The sequence below is a fragment of the Saccopteryx bilineata genome, chromosome 8 (genome assembly GCF_036850765.1).
Source record: "Saccopteryx bilineata isolate mSacBil1 chromosome 8, mSacBil1_pri_phased_curated, whole genome shotgun sequence".
Taxonomy (NCBI): domain Eukaryota; kingdom Metazoa; phylum Chordata; class Mammalia; order Chiroptera; family Emballonuridae; genus Saccopteryx; species Saccopteryx bilineata.
In genome coordinates this window covers 86,278,326-86,298,946 of record NC_089497.1, presented here as the reverse complement: position 1 = coordinate 86,298,946, position 20,621 = coordinate 86,278,326, and the positions used below count along the sequence as shown (strand labels likewise).

The window sequence follows — 20,621 nt, the reverse complement described above, 5'->3', positions numbered from 1 at the left end:
GCTGTAGCCACTGTGGTTCAGAGGTTGGGATTGGAGCTAGGAAAAGACATGCAGCTAGGCAGCCAATACCATGGGAGGCCACTACACAATTCTCATTCTAACTTCTTGTGGCTCAGGACAACCCAGTTTGGTCCTTTACTTGAGCTTTCCCTTCCTGAGCCATACAATAAATGCATTCTATTACTACATTCTCCTCTAATCATAGTTTCTTTATCTTGTATATGATTATAATCTGTTAGAGGACTAATTTGTTATAGACAGCAAACTGTAGCAAAATTTTCAGATAAACCCAAAATATCAGTTTTCTCATCTGGTAAGTGGAGATAATAGTAACAAACTGAAACAATGCTGTGAGATTTACAGATCAATAACAATAACAATAATAATAAAAATAAATGTTTATTCCCTTCTAAGTAATACATTATCAGTGTAACCTGAATATTAATGAAGATAAAATATTTTATGGGAATTTCAAACACCATGTCCAAAAGGCAGTGGGGCAGATAGAATCTTTAATGACCCTCCAACTATATAACTTAAAATTTTTCTGGTTTTATTGAGAAATAATTGAAATATGTTTTTTTGTATAGGGCATGATTTGATAACATATATTGTGAAATGATTACCAAAATAGGTTCAATTAACATTTATTTATCTTTTCATATATATATATAAAATACAAAGAAAAGAGAGAAAATAAAGGAAAAAATCTCTTATCAGATATATGATTTGCAAATATTTTTTCCATTCTGTAGGTTATTCTGTTAATGCTTTCTTTAGCTGCGCAAAAGTTTTTAGTTCGATGTACACCCACTTGTGTTTATTTTTCATTGTGTTGATCATGCTTTAGGTGTCATAGCCAAAACAATGATGACCAAAACCAATGTCAAAGAGCTTCGCCCTCTGTTTTCTTCCAGAGTTTCACGGTTTCAGGTCCAACACCTGAAACCTTGGATTAAAGGTCCAAGCCTTTAATCCATTTTGGGGTATTTTTGTAAGTGGTCTAAGATATGGGTCCAGTTTCATTCTTTTATATGTGAATATCTAATTATTCCAACACCATTTATTGAAGAATCTTCCTTTTCTCTCTTGAGTATTTTTGGCTCCCTTGTCAAATATTAGTTGACTGTATGTTTATATATTTATTTCTGGGTTCTCCATTCTGTTTCATTAGCCTGTGTGTCTGTTTATGCTAGTACCATACTGTTTTCTTACTATACTTTTATAATATAGCTTGAAATCAGAACATGTGATACCTCTTGTTTTGTTCTTCTCAGAATTTTTCAGCTGCTTGGGGTCTTTTATAACATAAACTTTAATCCTATCTTTTTTACCTCCAGATTGAGCCTACATAGAACTTAGATTTGAAAATCATGTATAATCTTTTTCACAATCCAAGTGGATGGTTTTATCTAACTATGTGATCTTGACCACGACTGTGTGTCAATTTCTTCATCTATAGAATGAAAGCCACTATGTCATAGGTTTATTGTGAGGATTAAGTGAGTTATTATATGTGAAGTGCTTAGAATAGAGCCTAGCAATAGTAAACACTATATAAACATTAACATTATTTTTCATCCATGCATTGTTTCTTAAACTGTAGGTTGAAATGTATTCATAGCAAATTGAAATAAAAAGGAACAGAATATGACAGAATAAAATATCAGAGAGCATTGCACATAATGAGGGTTAAGCATCACTGTACCACAATGTTTGGTACAATGCTACCTACCATATAAGTTTCTGTGTAGGCAAATCTGAATCAGTTCTTATATCTTATTTGAACAAACACCAAGAGGAATGAAGAAATGAAGCACAAAAACCCCACTGATGGGGGTCAAGTGCATTTGGCCCATTCTACCACTGATCAGCAAAGTGATTTGGCTCGTGACCTAAACTCTGCCCAGACTTCTCTTTTGTTAAGAAGGGAATTTCTTGGTAATATCTCATAGGAAAGTGTGAAACATTTTGAGCTACTTATAGTTCAGCATTATGTATTAGACAACACCTCTGAATTTGCAGGTTTTGAATTATAGCTTGGTAATATTAGGGCTAAGAAAACCACAGAGAAAAGTTCTCTGATTTGCAATAAATCAAACTTTACCAAACTTTCTAAACACTCATGAAATTCCTAGAATTGACAATGAAATATACCTACCGGTAATGCGCTGGTTACAATTAATTTACACTTTACTGCAATTTAAGCATTGAAAATTCCATGCTTTTTTTAACATGTTCTTTCTCTATTTCACCATTTATGGCTCTTCCCTTTTGCTTTCTTCCTCTTTCTTCCCTTCCAATTTCACAGAGCCCAAGTTAAAACCTGGGGGAAAAATCGTGTGACACAATTCAGGAAGAGAAGGTTAACAGTTTGAAAGCATCTGGATCTCATCTTACCTAAAGAAAATGGGAACTGGCATCTTGTATACCCAAGACTGACTTGGTCTAGCAGAAAGTAGCCCTGAGGAGAAGGCCTGGCCAATGCGGGAAGGACCTCTGCACTGGCAGGGACAGCAGCAGTATACTAACCTGGGGAGTCAAGTGCACAGGGGAGAGGAAAGGTAGAAAATAAAAAAAATATTAAATCGCGATAATTTAAAGCGCATCACCATTTCCATAATTCTGACAAGTAGAAATAAATGAAAAACTAAAGAAAGAAATGAGATGGAAAAGAAAATAATCGAGATTTTTCTGTGAAACTGAAGGGCTTTGTAGCATCTTACTTGCTGCTAAAAATGTTTTTCAAAAATTTTTTGTTGTTGAAGATCAAGGAAGGAGGGAAAGGAAGTACTTAGAAACATCAAGCTACACTGATTTCTCTTTCTTAGAAAAGAGCAGAAAGTAAAGACAAACCAGTGTTTGTATGCTCCATTAACATTTATTTGACTTTTCTTTCCCCTTTTTCATAAACATAAAAGTACTTTACACTGCATTTTTGGATTTTACCCTACACTTTTTGTTTTCATAGTCTTCCTAATTAATATTAGTAGGTCATAAGTAAAATAAGCCAGTCAGAGAAAGACAAGTACCATATGATTTCACTCATAAGTGGAATCTAATGAACAAAATATACTAATAAACAACATAGAAACACTCATAGATAGAGAACAAACTGACAACTGTCAGAGGGCTGGGGTGGGTGGGAGGTGAGTGAAAAAGGTGGAGGACTTAAACAAACAAGCAAACAAACAAAAAAACCTCATAGATACAACAGTATAGTGACTACCAAAGGGAAAGGAGTGTGCGGGGAAAGAAGAAGTGGATTGGGGAGATGAATCGTGACGGAAGGAGACTTGACCTGGGGTGGTGAGCACACAGTATAAGTTACAGATTATGCATCATAGGACTAAACACCTGAAACCTATATAATTTTATTAACCAATGTCACCCTAATAAATTCAATAAAAATAATTAGTAGATCATTATCAATACATCAGTAAAATAGGGATAAGAGGAAAGCATTTGGCCCAAACAATTTCTCAGGTCACAGGGCAGAACTGGTCTTGGAATTTATAACCTCTAAAGTCTTGGTTTCTATTATTACCAGATGGCCATAACTACCGAAGAAGAAATTTCAGACTACCTAATACCAGTTAGTTTGGATCTTTCATGTGTACTATTTGGTGGAAGATGAGATAAGGGGTAGGGTTCCGCCACCATCTCACTCATTTGGAATTCTTACCTGCACACAGGTACACTCTCACAGTGGCTCTGCTCAGCACCTGCAGGCAGCCGGGAAGGTGAGGAAACCCATGGGAAACCCATCTGATAGCTACTAACCAATACCTGACTTCTCAACACCAGTGAAGACCATCAATCAGTATGTGGGAATCACAATATTCATTATATCACAGTGCTTATTTTTTCTAAGGCCTATATTCTCTATGTACGTTCAATTCTGTTTCTCAATTTTTTTCCTCAACATTATCATTTTTTTTTTTTTAATTACAGGGACAGAGGAAGAGTCAGAGAGAGGGATAGACAGGGAAAGACAGGAACGGAGAGAGATGAGAAGCATCAATCATCATTTTCGTTGTGACACCTTAGTTGTTCATTGATTGCTTTCTCATATGTGCCTTGACCGCAGGCCTTCAGCAGACCGAGTAACCCCTTGCTCGAGCCAGCGACCTTGGGTTCAAGCTGGTGAGCTTTTGCTCAAACCAGATGAGCCCGCGCTCAAGCTGGAGACCTTGGGGTCTCGAACCTGGGTCCTCTGCATCCCAGTCTGACCCTCTATCCACTGCGCCACTGCCTGGTCAGGCTTGCTTTTTTTTTTTTTTTTTTTATGTTTTTAAAATTCATACTATATAATCAGTTTTACTGATAATTTCTGAAAATGCTTAAATAGGCCTGCAAAAGTGTGCCTTTAGTGTGAGCCTCCATCTGCATCAGATTTGTGTATATGAACTGTGCTTCACTTGCATTCAAACCTGTACCTTTGAGGCCAAGGCCTTGGGAATTCAAGGGCAAAGTGAATCTTAACTTGCTACATTTTGTATTGAATATTTTGATGAATGAAAAAAAATACCCTCAGAGTTTGATTGGTTCTTGCTACATTTGCCTGTCACTATTTCTCAAACCACTGGACATAAAATAACTGGCACAAAGGATACTTCCCTCAAGAAACAGATTCCTGGGGAAAGTAAATAAAAAGAACAGGAGATAATGTGTTTGGTTTTTTAAAAGTCTATGTACCGTCCATTCTATTTTACTCCTTAGACCTTTGGACATGCTAGCAGGCATTTTTATGACTGGTAAAATGAGTATGAGACAGGTATCACTTTTTCTTATTTTTTTTAAATGTTATTTTGGTTTCTAAAAATTGTTTCTTCTCGCTAGATACAAGCCAGATGCCGGGAGCTGACTGAATGCCAAGTCTCAGGACTGTCCAGTCTTGCACATCAGATCTTTAGCCGTCTTCTGGATATTCTAGCGACTAGAAAATCCATCCCCCAGACTCCTAGATGCTCTTCTTCCCCCACTGGCTCTGCACAGAACATCATTATCTTTGCTGAGCTTCTGTCTCTATGGCAATAACAGATGGGAAGTGCTGCGGAATTATTCATGTTCAGGCAAGGAGGCAGTCAAGGAGGGGAATGGGGGGAGAGGGCACGACCCACGAGCATTGTGATGGCGGTGTGGGGGCAGGAATTTGGGAGTGGGGGGAATGAGAAGTTTGTGAGCCTTCGGTAGGCCGTTTGGGAGGAAAAAGGGGGAAAAAAATCTACGGCTGACTTCAAACGTGGGCTCCATATGCGCCATCTCGAAGTAAAACCAGGACAAATTGTTCGAAAATGGGCAAAAAGAAAAAAAAGGGTTAAAGCTTGAGTCCTCCGAATTCTGTGCACTGCGACTCGGTGGACTATTTCTGTTCTTGCGGTCGGGGTGGGGGGAGAAAAGGGGATTTCTTGGTGTTTCGAAATTTGACAGGGCAAGTCCGCAGAGTTCTATACGCTAATTGCTAATCCTGGGAACCTTGACCAGAAAGACCACCCTGAGGGTCACAGCTGGAAGCTCTTAAATCCTATCTTTCCACCTCTCGTTTCGAGTTTCCCTCCAAAACAAAAAAACAAAATCCCCTCAGTATACACTGTAGAAACATGTCATTTTTACCTATGGTTTGGAACGCAGAGAGCAGCCCGCTGAGGAGGGAGGCTGAGAAGTAGGGGTAAAACTGTTTTCTCCCGGTTTCACCGGCACTTGGGCCAGCACTCCGGCCCGGCCCGAAGGCGGGTGGAGGTCAGCGGATGAAGGCGTCTAGGCGGAGGCCGCCTGGGCCGGGCGGGGCCGCCGGGGAGGGGCTGGGAGCAGGCAGCTGGCGGGGCGGCCGGAGGCGGGAGGCCCCGTGGGGGCGGGGAGCAGGGCCCACACTAGGGGCGCCGCGCGAGGGGCGGGGCGGGGCGGCCCAGCTGCGGCCCCGCGGGGGAGGGCCCCTCGTGCCTGACCTCGGGCAGCGGCGCTCAGCCCGACGAGCCCCGCCTCCGCCCGGCCTGCTGCAGGGGTCGCGCCCAGTGCACCGCGCGGCCGCCCTGCCCCCCTCTCTCCCCGGGCGCCCCCGGGTCTGGCTCTCCACCTCGGAGCAGCGGGTGGGGCGGGGCGGTGGCGGCCCAGACAGCCGGCTGGGCGACTGGAGGAAGGAAGGAGGGAGGGCGGCGGAGGCGGTGGGGGTGGGGCGGGAAGGCACATCCTGTCTGCGCCGGGTGCACCGCAGACAGCTTCGCGCGCCAGCCGCCCAGACGGCGCGCTGGGCCAGGAGTGCCGGGTGCGCGCCTGGGGGGAAGGGCGGGCGCGCGCAGCCGCGGGGCGGGGGAGCTTGAGGAGCCACAATAGGCCGGACGGCGCGCGCGTCCCCGAGGAACTGGGAGCCGCCGGGCTTCGGCGAAGGTGCCGGGCCCGTGCGCGCGCGCCGCCGCTGGCTCCGTTCCCTCCCCTCGCTCCCCTCCCCTTCCCCGCCGCCCTCGCGCTCCCCTGGGCGGCCGGAGACGGCGGCGGCGTCTGCGGGAAGCTGTGTGTCTCCGCAGTGACGTGGGCGGGCCGAGGGCTCGGTGACGTCAGAGGGCTGTGTGTAGCGATGTGTGTGGGGTTCGGAGCGGCGCCGGCACAGCTGAAGGGAGCGGGCGAGCGGCGGCGGGCGGCACAGGTGCGGCTGCGGCTCACGAGGGGACGCGGCGGGAGGCAGAGGGCTCGCGACACCCGGCGAGCTCGGCGGCTTCGGCGGCGGTGGTAGCGGGGAGTTAACAAAGCTCATCGAGCTTCCCTGGGGCGTGGAGGCCGGAATCGGGGGTCCGGAGGCGTGAGTCCCGGGTGGGGTCGGGGCCAAGCGGGGCGGGGGTCCTACGGCGGGTCAGACCCCGTTGACCCCGGCGGTGGGCGTGGGCAGGGGCAGGGCGCTGCACTTGACCCGAGCCGTCGGAACCTGGGAGCCGGGGACACCCGTCACCACCCTCCTCTCCCCGCCACCCGTCTGCGCTCCGCGGGGATGCCCTGGGCTCAACCCGGTCGGTCGGCGCGCGGCGGGTGGGGATCCCGGCTCGGCTCCCCACCCGCTCGCTGACCTTTCTCTCTTTGGCCCCGGGCGGGCGTAAGTACAGCCTTAGGGGTGCTGGGGTGACACCCGAGAACTTCCCGGGGAGCGGGTGCGCGGGGGGATTTCCACAGCCCTCCGTGCGGCCTCCGCAGTTGGGCCGCGGTAGGAGGGCACTTGGGGTTGTCCCTAGATCGCGGTTGGGGGTTGGTTGGAATATCTTTCCTCCATTTCCCCTTACCCCCTTGCGAACCCCAGGGTGTTCTGGGTCCCTTGTCCACTCCTCCTCCCCCTCGGGTTTGAGATGGGTGGGTGGCTTTGCGTGAGCGGAGGGTTTCAGGGTTTGGGGGACTCCCTCATTCTAGGTCATGCCTTCTGCCCTCTTCCACTGGCTGAGGTGTTCCTGTGGTGGGCGAGTCAGTACGTTGTCTAGTGGCTTTTCTTTAACCCTTTGGGTCTCTTTTATGGTAAATTGTTGGGAGTTTGGGAGACAAAAATGTCTACTTACTGGATTTTTTGGGATATTCTCTCAGTAAGAAAGTGGAAGAAGAATCTCCTTCTCCCCTCTTCCTCCATTTACATTCTTTGTGAGGTCTGTCTGCTTTGTGCTTTTTGTCCCGTATTAGTCTTGTTCAAGGATGAAGATTCCCAGGTGTGGAGGCCATAGCTTTTTGGCTCCCTTTAAGCAAATTCGCTAACCTTTTAAAGGGAGGTTAGTTTTTTTGCCTATAGTCATTTCAGAAAGATAGCATACATTGATTAAATAAATTAATGCACTTAAGATCATAACTTCGTTATGTGTAGATATGTTAACTCGTATTTAATGAAACGAGATGAAGTAATGGATTATTTTACTTAAAATGGTGTAAGTAAAAGCCTCTGGTACTGAGTTTTGAGTGAGATGATCTGTTTAAGGTTCTTTCTATTTTGAGTTGGAGTAGCCCTCTCCCTTTCAGCTGTATTATTGCTCCCTTTTCTGGTTCTCCAGATTGCTTTCCTATTTAAATGAAGATTCTTCTAGTTAACTGGTGTTACAGTTAAATAAATCACTCAAGTGTCACCTTTGGTAAAGTGAACTCAGTTTAAGATTAAGAAACTGGTTTCAAACTGACCCTTTGGCCTCTGGAGCAAATTCAAATGTAACTCTCCCCCACCCCCCTTCTCTTCCAGATTAAAAGAAGAATGAACAGCAATCCATGAAGATAACTGGGCAATTTTTGTTTAACTCATCTTTAAATTGTAGAAGTTCAGGTGGAGTCAGAGGCTCTTCTTACTGGTGTGAGGATTTATACAAGCCTTCAGTTTGTCAACACAGACTTAGAGACCATCATTTTTAGAGAAGATACTTTTCTTCCTTTTTTTGGTGTCTTAGTGCCAAAAATTAAATTTAGGTGCATCATTTTGACTTGTTTTAATGTCCAGAGTTTATAACACAAGTGATTTCATAAAATTTTCACTTGTTTTGCTTAAAACCAAACCAAGCCTGGAAATCTTGAATTGAGAGAATTGGTAACTTTATTTTAATACATATATCTGAAGAATTAAAAAAAAACAAAGGCTTCCTCAGAAGTGTGCCTTTTAAAATTCTTTTTTTATTGGAGACAAATTTTATAGCACTTGCAGTGCAAATTATACTAGAGTATAAGTGGAACCAAAAGAAAGTTTGCAAAGTCTATTGTAGGGAGATCCCTCTTTGGAAATTTAAATTTTCTATAAGTTACCATAGAAATTTTCTGTAACTTACCATATGTAAGTTACCATACCTATTGGTATACATTACTCTTTCATCTGTAAATAAGTAGCTAAATAATGCAAGTGTCAGACTTTCTTATTTAACACAATAGTTTTTAACAATGGAAAACCTACAGACAAATTTCTCTTTGATTCAGGGCTCAAATAAAAAAATGAATGGGATAGGAGATGATGGCAGCCCTCCAGTGAAAAAAATGATGATGGACATTCATGCAAATGGAAAAATGATAAACAAGGTGCCAACAGTAAAGAAAGAACACTTGGATGACTATGAAGTGCCAATGGGAGTTGATGGAGAGCATGTCAAGCGCACCTGTACGCCGGTGCCAGAACCTTTATATTTAAATCCCAGTTTGAAACACACTTTGGCGCAATTCCACTTAAGTAGTCAGAGCTCTTTGGGTGGACCAGCAGCATTTTCTGCTCGGTATTCTCAAGAAAGCATGTCACCTACTGTATTTCTGCCTCTTCCATCTCCTCAGGTTCTTCCTGGTCCACTGCTCATCCCTTCTGATAGCTCCACAGAACTCACTCAGACTGTGTTGGAAGGGGAGTCGATTTCTTGTTTTCAGGTTGGAGGAGAAAAGAGACTCTGTTTGCCCCAAGTCTTAAATTCTGTTCTACGAGAATTTTCACTCCAGCAAATAAATACAGTGTGTGACGAATTGTACATCTATTGTTCAAGGTGTACTTCAGACCAGCTTCATATCTTAAAGGTCTTGGGAATACTTCCATTCAATGCCCCATCCTGTGGGCTGATCACATTAACTGATGCACAGAGACTGTGTAATGCTTTATTACGGCCACGCACTTTTCCTCGAAATGGTAGTGTACTTCCTGCTAAAAACTCATTGGCTCAGTTAAAGGAAACTGGCAGTGCCTTTGAAGTGGAACATGAATGCTTGGGCAAATGTCAGGGTCTATTTGCACCCCAGTTTTATATTCAGCCTGATGCTCCTTGTATTCAGTGTTTGGAGTGCTGTGGAATGTTTGCGCCCCAGACATTTGTGATGCATTCTCACAGATCACCTGACAAAAGGACTTGCCATTGGGGCTTTGAATCAGCCAAATGGCATTGCTATCTTCGTGTGAACCAAAAATACTTAGGGACACCTGAAGAAAAGAAACTGAAGATAGTTTTAGAAGAAATGAAGGAGAAGTTTAGCATGAGAAATGGAAAGAGACCACAATCTAAGGCAAGTTTTTTTTTTAAATAGCAATTTGAATAATAGTGGTTTACTTTGAAATTCAAAAGTTTATATTGAGAATATAATTTGTGTTTTAAGGAACTGTTACTGCTCTTTCAGCAACAAAAAATACTGTTGTATATAATATGTTTGTATTACATTTTAGGCTATAAAGTACTTTTCTGTGTGTGTTCTCATTTGAGCTTCCAGACAAACTAGTGAGAGGAGTAAGATTATTCCCATTTTATAAATAAAGAGACTGAGTCTCAGAGATCAATGGCTTTCCCAAGATTATGTAGACAGGGAGTAGAGGATTTGGGGTTTCTTTCTCCAGTCATGTCTTCTCTCTTTTTCACATGTCCTGCTTTTTGATGATTAAATCTGTTGTTTTCCTAGGATTCAAGATCATTTACACTTTGGTGTTATCTGCATTCACAAATGGTGTAATAGCTAGTCAAAACAGTTCTGGTGATGGGCTCCAAACAGCGTTTTTCAAAGGTACATCTAGGATTTATGACACTGCTTATATACTTGGATATTTAGGCTTGACCAGTGATTGGAAACAAATGGAAGTGAAAGATATGTATGAAGAATTAGTAACCAGTATTTTTTTTGGAGAAAGGAATTAAAAAAGTATTAATGTTAATTTATTCTGGAATAAATAAAAGACATAAAAACCTGCCAGCAGAGAGGTCTTAAAACTTATTTTCCCCTCTGCATTATCTGGTAGGCTAAGTTAATGTCTGGGTAATAGATAAGATTTAGGTTATTAAATATTCAGTTTGATGGTCTGGTTTTTAAATGTATTTTTCTACTTGATTAAAATCAGTGTAATAGCTAATACCAAGTGTTTAAGATGGGGCAACCATTGTTCTTGAGCAGTTTTACATGTGTAGTTTTATTTGACTTGTACAACAAAAGGTTGGCAATGTTTCATTTTAAGAATCTAATTTTTTGCCTGACCAGGCAGTGGCACAGTGGATAAGAGCATAGGACTGGGACATGGAGGATCCAGGTTTGAAACCCTGAGGTCACAGGCTTTAGCGTGAGGTCACTGGCTTGAGTGTGGGATCATAGACATGACCTCCTGGTTGCTGGCTTGAACCCAAAGATCTCTGGCTTGAGCAAGGGGTCACTCGCTCTGCTGGAGCCTCCCCCCCCCCCAAGGCACATATGAGAAGGCAATCATTGAACAACTAAGGTGTCGCAACAAAGAATTGATGCTTCTCCTCTCTCTCCCTTCTGTCTGTCCCTCTCTCTGACTCTCTGTCAAAAAAAAAAATGAATCTAATTTTTGTTCTATATAGTTTTGATTTGTTGAAATAATCTCTGCTCTTTCTACTTCACAGAAGAAATGAATGAAACATTAAATGCCAAGTTTATTCACAGCAACATGAGAACTTGGGCTAGAATCTAAGATTTGATGTCTTGTGCTTTATTATGGTGCCTTTAAAGTTTTGAGGAAAATTTAGTATCAGTGTAGTTTCAAGACAGGGATTTGCTTCTGAACTCCCATGAAGGTAATTTTAAACTGTAATTAATTCATGGTAGTTTGCTCCTTGCTTACAAAGGGTCAGCAGCCTTCAAAATTTCTTGCCTGTGGCAACTATATAAGTTGATATTGTTCAGGTGCAGTTATAACAGATTTTGAAGCAGGATTGAATTCAAGCCTGTTCTAAAATTGCTGACCTTGGCTTACAACTGGACTTATGCTTAGAGATCACCATGTTTCCCCATGCACTTTTTCCCAAAAAAGTTGGGGTCTAAAAACTGGGTGTGTCTTATACAGTGGTTGTAGATTTTTTACTTGCATTTCCTGCTTTTTCGCACTTGTTTTTGCACTCAATGTTGAAGACAGTGATTTGTCATCAGACAGATGAGGACAAGCTAATGGATGGGAATTTTGACAGTGATGAGGAGTTGTATGAATTTTATGATGAATAAAACTTGAGTTCAGCCTGACCTGTGGTGGCGCAGTGGATAAAGCGTCAACCTGGAAACACTGAGGTTGCCGGTTCGAAACCCTGGGCTTGCCTGGTCAAGGCGCATATGGGAGTTGATGCTTCCTGCTCCTCCCCCCTTCTCTCTCTCTCTCTCTCTCTCTCTCTCTCTCTCCTCTCTATAAATAAATAAATAAAATCTAAAAAAAAAATTTAAAAAAAAAAACAAAAAAAAAAAACAAAAAAAACTTGAGTTCAGTAACTTCATGTAATACATTTTTTTTTTTCAAATTTTGGGCCCATAAATTAAGATATGTCTTATACATGGGAGTGTCTTATACATGGGGAAATACGGTATTTATATTCTCAAAATGTGCATTGCCCGTTTTGATATTTATGATGTCTTATCCAGAGCTTTAGGGGCTTTACCTTTACTGTCCATAGGTGGTCACATTATTTGCCAGGTATTCTTGCTCCAATGTTTGTTGCTCTGACATAAGCATTTTGGGGATAAACTACTTGCCTAATATTCCTGTTGTGTTTTTTGAGAAAAATATCTGAAAACCATGATGAAGGTTTAAAAAAAGATGATGAATTTACTTAACTGAACCTGAATGAACTAGGGTTGGCTTAAAATTGAAATTCTTCATTTGGATGTATAGCCTTTTATTGTTTCAGAACTTAATTTGAATTCATTTTTTATTTAGGGAAGATTCCCCCCACCTTCTATCTTTTGCTGTTACTTTTTTTTTTGTATTTTTCTGAAGCTAGAAATGGGGAGAGACAGTCAGACAGACTCCCGCATGCGCCCGACCGGGATCCACCCGGCACGCCCACCAGGGGGCGACGCTCTGCCCCTCCGGGGCGGGCGTAGCTCTGCTGCGACCAGAGCCACTCTAGCGCCTGGGGCAGAGGCCAAGGAGCCATCCCCAGCTCCAGGGCCATCTTTGCTCCAATGGAGCCTCGTCTGTGGGAGGGGAAGAGAGAGACAGAGAGGAAGGAGAGGGGGAGGGGTGGAGAAGCAGATGGGCGCTTCTCCTGTGTGCCCTGGCCCGAAATAGAAACCGGGGACTTATGCACACCAGGCGGACGCTCTACCCCTGAGCCAACTGGCCAGGGCCTTTTTGCTGTTACTTTTTGCAGTACTTGCTACTCGTGTATTATGGCATTGTTTCCAATTTTATATGAATTTTAAGCAGGTTAAGGGAACTTAAAATTTCTAGCAAACCTTTTCTTATTTTTTTTTAGTGAGAGGAGGGGAGGCAGACTCCGAATGTGGCTGACTGGGATTCACCTGGCAAGCTGATGAGGGGGAGATGCTCTGGCCCTCTGGGGCCATTGCATTGCTCTGTTGCTGAGCAACTGAGCTATTTTTTTTTTTAATGCCTGGGGCAGATGCCATGAAACCATCCTCAGCGCCTGCCTGTGAGCAGCTCACTCAGATCAGTCGCCTGACGTGTGGTGGCACAGTGGATAGAGCATTGACCTAGAACGCTGAGGTCCCCGGTTCAAAGCCCTGCACTTGTCCTGTCAAGGCACGTATGGAAGTTGATGCTTCCTGCTCCTCCCCCTTCTCTCTCTTTCTCTCTCTCTCTCTCCCTCCCCCTGCCCTTCTCTAAAATGAATAAATAATATCTTTAAAAAAAAAAAAAAGATCAGTCGAGCCATGGCTGTGGGAGAGGAAGAAAGAAAGAGAGAGGAAGAAAGAAGGGGGAGGGAGGAGAAGCAGATAGTCGCTTCTCCTGTGTGCCCTGACTGGAAATAGAATCCAGGACATCCACACGCTGGGCCAGGGCCCAAACCTTTTTAAGAAATGAGGCTTTTGGTGTCTGCATGTAATACATACTTGAGTGGTACCATTTACATTTTAAAAATTTACTCCTCAAAACTTGGTGAGGTGGTTTTTTTTTTTGAAAGTCTGTTGAGCAGGGTTTCTCAGATGAACCCGTCCCAGATGGGTCATGTGCTCCTGGTTGTGCAACTGGTAGATTGTAGCATCAGGAGTTGAATGCAGGTCTTTTTGACTTGAGGCCTAGTAATTTTAACTTTTTCCTTAAAGCTAATTTAGTAGCAGAAACTAGATTTTGAGAAACATTAACTGTGTAATGGTTGTTAAACTCTGTGTTAACTGGTGTATATACTCAAATATTTAACTGGCAAGGGGCAAGGAGATCATTATTGACTGGGGAACGTTTTTCACTTACCTTTTGTGGGTTGGTGAGTTGGTTGCTGACCAAACCAAATTAGACCCAAAAGGAGCTCATTTTAAAAAGGTGATGGGTTTTTTTTTGTTTTTTTTTTTAAAGAGAAGAATGTGCTACGTATATTAACCTCATGTAAAGGACTCTGTTTAGTGTGAACATTAATGTAATTTATATGTTTATGTAGTTTATGTCATCAAAATACTGTTTCTGTATATAAAAAAAGCCTGAAACTCAATAGTCAAGTATTTGAAATGTAGCAATTGGTAAATCTTTTCTAAGGATGGCAGTTATATTAGTAATGATCACTAAACTCTTTGCATAGCTAATAACTATATTTAGTTTGCATGGATAGTAGCTATATTTAGATGGGAGAAATAGGTCCTGGCCCCTTAGCTCAGTGGTAGAGCATCAGCCTGGCTTGTGGATGTCCCATGTTTTAATTACCAGTCAGTGCACACAGGAGAAACGCCCATCTGCTTCTCCATCTCTCACTTCTCTCTCTCTCTTCTCTTTTCCTCCTGCAGCCATGGCTCGATTAGAGTGAGCTGGCCCTGGGCGCTGAGGATGGCTCCATGGCCTCCGCCCTCAGGTGCTAAAAAAAAAAAAGACTCCAGTTGCAACTGAGCAAGGGCCCTAGTTGGGCAGAGCATCACCCCCTAGTGGGCTTGCAAGGTGAATCCAGGTCCTGGCGCCTGTGGGAGTCTGTCTCTTTGCAAAATGATGTTAAAAAACTGTTTATCCCATCATATCATTTGAGCTTTTTGTACTTTGTGTTAGAACAGTGGTTGTGGTACTTTACAGTGTACAAATACATGCAAGAATATCATATTCCTGATTTTTCTCCAAATCCTCCATGGATATTATTTATTTGATCTAATTCTAATTTGGTTGAATCTTGCGTTTCTGTCTATGGGAAAAGGTTGTTAAGCAAACTGATCATTTGTAAATAAATTTTGAAGGGTTATATTTACTTAAGATTACTTATGAGCACACTGGAAAAGCCCGCTTGTAGTTAATTGATAAGATTATTATAGGTTAGTGGTAGTCAGCATCGTCCCTACCGCCTACTAGTGGGCATTCCAGCTTTCATGGTGGGTGGTAGTGGAGCAACCAAAGTATAAATAAAAAGATAGATTTAGCCCTGGCCGGTTGGCTCAGTGGTAGAGCCTCGGCCTGGCATGCAGAAGTCCCGGGTTCGATTCCTGCCAGGGCACACAGGAGAGGTGCCCATCTGCTTCTCCACCCCTCCCCCTCTCCTTCCTCTCTGTCTCTCTCTTCCCCTCCCGCAGCCAGGGCTCCACTGGAGCAAAGATGGCCCGGGCACTGAGGATGGCTCTGTGGCCTCTGCCTCAGGCGCTAGAATGGCTCTGATTGCGGCAGAGCGACGCCCCAAGATGGGCAGAGCATCACCCCCTGGTGGGCATGCCGGGTGGATCCTGGTCAGGTGCATGCGGGAGTCTGTCTGGCTGCCTCCCCGTTTTCAGCTTTGGAAAAATACAAAAAAAAAAAAGATTTAACTATAGTAGGTTGTTTTATAAAGATTTATTCTGCCAAACTTACTGAAAATATGACATAAAGTACTTGGTAAGTAATTATTATGATATGCTTTAACTTGTTGTAACTGCTTTATAAATTTTATAAAGTAAAGTTACTTCCCTACTTTATAAATCACTATTACTGTGGAACCGGTGGGCAGTTAGAAAATTTTACTACTAACGAAGATATTGATACAAAAGTGGGCGGTAGGTATAAAAAGGTTGACTACCCCTGTTATAGGTGATTCTTTACTGATACAGCATGTTGCTGACAATCTTCAGTAAGTTAAAGATTGTGCATGTTCTTATAAGTACATATATATATATAGTAAGTATATATGTTTTTAAATTAAAATATTGATTTCTAATATTTACACTTGACTCTTAGGTAAGTAAAATAATTCAGTTTTTACTCTGCTTAGGGAACAAAACCCTGTGGCAGTGGATAGCAACTGCTGGTCTGCGGACTGGTGCCAGTCCATCAGAAAGTTTGTGCATTTCCAGGAAAGAGTTAACCACTCTGATGTTGTATGAAGACTATAATCTTGCCTGACCTGTGGTGGCGCATTGGATAAAGTGTTGACCTGGAATGCTGAGGTTGCTGGTTTGAAACCCTGGGCTTGCCAGGGTAAGACACATATGGCAGGCAATCAATGAACAACTAAAGTGAAACAACTATGAGTTGATACTTCTCGAGCAGACCCTCATCCCCAGTCTGCTCTCTTTTTTTTTTTTGCATTTTTCTGAACCTAGAAACAGGGAGAGACAGTCAGACAGACAGACTCCCGCATGCGCCCGACCGGCATCCACCTGGCAGGCCTACCAGGGGCGATGCTTTGCCCCTCCAGGGCGTCGCCATGTTGCGACCAGAGCCACTCTAGCGCCTGGGGCAGAGGCCAAGGAGCCATCCCCAGCGCCCGGGCCATCTTTGCTCCAATGGAGCCTTGGCTGCGGGAGGGGAAGAGAGAGACAGAGAGGAAGGAGAGGAGGAGGGGTGGAGAAGCAAATGGGCGCTTCTCCTGTGTGCCCTGGCCGGGAATTGAACCTGGGTCCTCCGCACGCTAGGCCGACGCTCTACCGCTGAGCCAACCGGCCAGGGCCCCAGTCTGCTCTCTTTAAAATCAATAAAATAAAATCTTAAAAAAAAAAGAGGCTATAGTCTACAAACAGCGTAATGGCGATCTAAAAAATACTGCCCTATAAATTATTTGTAGTGCAAATAGATGACATAAAGATATCAACCTAAATTTTTTTCTCCTAAAAAGCTTATTAAATTTTCACTATTATTGATTTTGCGTTTCCTTTAAGTTCATTTCTTCAGAGGTCATTGGAATAATAATGGTACAGTAAATTTCTCCCCTCTTCTAAGCTATTATACTTTTGTTTAGGAAGTAAATACACTTCCTTGTTTAGGAAGTAAGGAAATATACCAGAGAGAAATTGGCAACTGTAATGGGCAGTGTTGGAACAAAAAATGTTCCAATAATGTGGTGGATTTGTATCAGTGGTATAGTTTGTATTTTGTTATTACATAAAATTTGATCAAGTGGGGGTAGGTCAGAATCAAATGGAGTATTTGTGCTCATATAAGGGACTGTTAGGAATATTTTTGTCTAATTTTCTAAAATTAATAATTATCTTCATGATTGTAGAGGCTATCCTTTTTCTGTTTTTCCAGAACATAAGCTTAGTGCCTAGCGTGGCTAAGGCACTCAGTGAAAAAATTTTTTTTTAAAAAACTGAATACATTTTTGAAAGACAGCACCATATTTTATTTTAGAGTATTTGGATTTTTCTGGAAAAATATTTTAACTTTTAATAAACACATGCATAATCTAAGAACAAACTGTTGAATAAGATAACTGATCAAAGAGAAGGGATGTGAAGCATTTTGAAAGTGAAGAGTACAGAAATGCAGGATGATATTTTTCAGACTATTACTAAAATATTTGCTAGTATGTATTTTGGGATTTTTCCTTTCCCCAAACATCTTGACCTATCTAGAATTATGTGAAGATTATTTCTAAGACACAATAACTGAATATTATTAGTTTCAAATGTATGCACTCTTAGTTGTTTGTACACGTAATTACACTAGATTTTTTTACATTCTAAAATGAAGTGTGCAAGAATAAAGTGTAAAACAGGTTATGAGAATTATGTTATAGGAAGAACATTTTAAAGAACTCTTTAGAATGTCTTTGAGAATAATGCCCCTTTATGGTTTGGGAAATACATCCTATACATATTTATAGTCATTTACCATTAAAAAATGGAAAACTTTTTAAAATGGTAATATTTTAAAAAGGTCTATGATAAGAGAAACTTAGAAATTTATTCTTTTAGTTTCAAAAAAATTAAGAAACTTCAAGGAGGGAAAGAAAAGGATAGGCCTGAATCAGTGTGTACTCAGCCAGTAGTGTTCCCATAGCTAGATATACATTATAATTTCTGACACTGAGAGAATAAAGAAGTATTATAGAATTGGGTTAATTTCAATCTCTTTAGAAATCTGGGGAAGGAAAGTGATTTTGACCTAGAACTCAGTTTGTTCAAGTAAAGAGGTAAAACTAGTTTGGGAATAGCTTTAGTAATAGCTTGAAAGCTGTATTTTGTCCACATACATAATTTTGGACTGTTGAGAGTTCACATACATAAAATAATTTAAGGATTTTGTTAGGCTGCAAAAAGCAAAAAAATATGTAATTAAACTATAAGCCTTTTTTAAAGGTGTGGTTTGTGTCAAACACTGACAGTATTATAGCACCATGGTAGGTGGAAAGAAGAATTGGAAAAATATACAATTAATTTAAAAGTCATTTTGAGCCTGACCAGGCGGTGGTGGCGCAGTGGATAGAGCGTCAGACCGGGATGCAGAGGACCCAGGTTCGAGACCCCGAGGTCGCCAGCTTGAGCGCGGGCTCATCTGGTTTGAGCAAAAGCTCACCAGCTTGGACCCAAGGTCGCTGGCTCGAGCAAGGGGTTACTCGGTCTGCCGAAGGCCCGTGGTCAAGGCACATATGAGAAAGCAGTCAATGAACAACTAAGGTGCCACAATGAAAAACTGATGATTGAGGCTTCTCATCTCTCTCCATTCCTGTCTGTCCCTATCTATCCCTCTCTCTGACTCTCTCTCTGTCCCTGAAAAAAAAAAAAAAAGTCATTTTGATTTCTAGACTTAGAAGTAGGTCACAGAAATATGTACAGAAAGACTACATTGGAGGTGCCTTAAGGCAGGAATCCATCTAGTTTCTCAATCTAGAATGTGGTAGATGCTTAATAAAGGATTGGATAACTGAAAGAAAAATCATAATAGCCCTATAAAGTTACCAGGGAGAAAATAGGATTTGATTTTAAAGCAAGAAGTTTTTTGTTTTTGTTATAATGAATTAATTTTGAGATGCCAAATAATATTAAAAATGCGTATTTTGTTAATCTTATTGGGACAAGGAATAAAAAAGTGTAAGAAACTTACTAAAGACAATTAGGTAAATAATACTAGGAATTTTATTTCCTGTTAAAAGTATTTTGATGTGATTATGAAAGTAATATAGGCCCTTGTAGTAAGTACTAAAAGAAATTTCTCATAGTTTTACTATGCAGTGATAATTACTATTGGAATTTTACCTTTACAAATGTAATGCTTTGTAAATCTGCACAAAAGCACCTGTAGCATGCACGAGTGTTATTAATACAGGACTAGTTCAAATAGTAATGTTTTTTGGACCAATGTTAAGATAGTTTGCTTAGAGCCGTGTTTTTCAAACTGCAGTTTGTCATCCATGAACCCTTTCTTATCTGGGATTCCATGAGAGGAGAAGAATTAAGCCCTCCTTTTAGTGATGGTTTGTTATTTCTTCCAGGGATGACTGTATATCTTGGCTGATTATAGAGTGTTGTCCCAATATTCAAGGGTGGTCAGTTTGATCCCTGGTCAGGGCACATACAAAAAACACATATTTCTGTCTTTTTTCTTCTCTCTAAAATCAGTAAAATAAAAATTAAAAATAATAGTATTCTAAATGCTTTATGGAGAAGTTAATTCATTGTACACAAATGGATGCATTGGGACATTTGGGCTTAATTCTCTAGAGAACCTCAGTTAAGAAAGGATCATGAAATCAGTTGAGTGGGTCACCAGTATTTATTTTTTGAGAGAGAGAGGGAGAAAAGGGGGGGGGGACAGGCAAGGACAGGCAGGAAGGGAGAGAGGTGAGAAGCATCAATTCTTCATTGCGGCACCTTAGTTGTTCATTGATTGCTTTCTCATATGTGCCTTGACTGGGGAGCTCCAGCTAAACCAATGACCCTTGCTCAAGTCAGCAACCATGGGGTCATGTCTATGATCCCATGCTGAAGCTGGATGAGCCTGGACTCAAGCCAGAGATTCTGGGGTTTTGAACCTGGGTCCTCAACATCTCAGGCCAATGCTCTATCCACAGCACCACTGCCTGGCCAGGTGTCACCAGTATTTTCTTAAAAAACATGAAAGTAAAAAATAGAGTATATTATATATAGTAAAATTAGTTAATCTACATTCTGCTGTTGTCAGTTATGATTAGTTGGAGGCCAAAATAATCTGAGATCATTTTTTTTAAAGCATATATTCTGAAATAGGAGAGCAAAATCTTAGACTTATATAGATTGAAACAACATATTTTTGTGAAAGATATATATGACATGGAGATTTCCAGGCAATTGCAATGTTAAATAGATTGGGCACCACATAATTCCAGTAAAAAAAAATCATTTTTAAAAGTCCCAGGTTGCTGAGGTCGCCAGTTTGAATCTCCAGGCTTGCCTGCTCAAGGCACATATGGGAGTTGATGCTTCCTGCTCCTCCCTGCTTCTCTCTCTTTCTCTCCTCTCTCTCTAAAAGTGAATAAATAAAATCTAAAAAATAAAAAAGTCCCAGATGTTAACAGGATTATTTAATCAGTACCTTTTCTTTCAAGTTATAAAGACAGTGGTATACT

General features: G+C 41.7%; 1 protein-coding gene across 6 annotated transcripts in view; it reads left to right on the top strand.

The window, feature by feature from the left end:
• Positions 1-6,291: 6,291 nt before the first annotated feature.
• SKIL (SKI like proto-oncogene) overlaps positions 6,292-20,621 on the top strand; it is a 31,556-nt gene continuing 17,226 nt past the window's right edge. Inside the window, exons 1-3 of one of the 6 annotated variants that reach the window (XM_066240993.1) lie at positions 6,293-6,643; positions 8,198-8,305; positions 8,917-9,975. In XM_066240993.1, the coding sequence (XP_066097090.1) occupies positions 8,932-9,975 (1,044 nt within the window). In that variant the 5' untranslated portion in view covers positions 6,293-6,643; positions 8,198-8,305; positions 8,917-8,931. Of the gene's footprint in view, positions 6,644-6,677; positions 6,797-7,419; positions 7,448-8,197; positions 9,980-20,621 lie in introns of those variants that run through there. The other 5 variants (XM_066240994.1, XM_066240989.1, XM_066240988.1 and 2 more) reach the window with 5 other exon arrangements.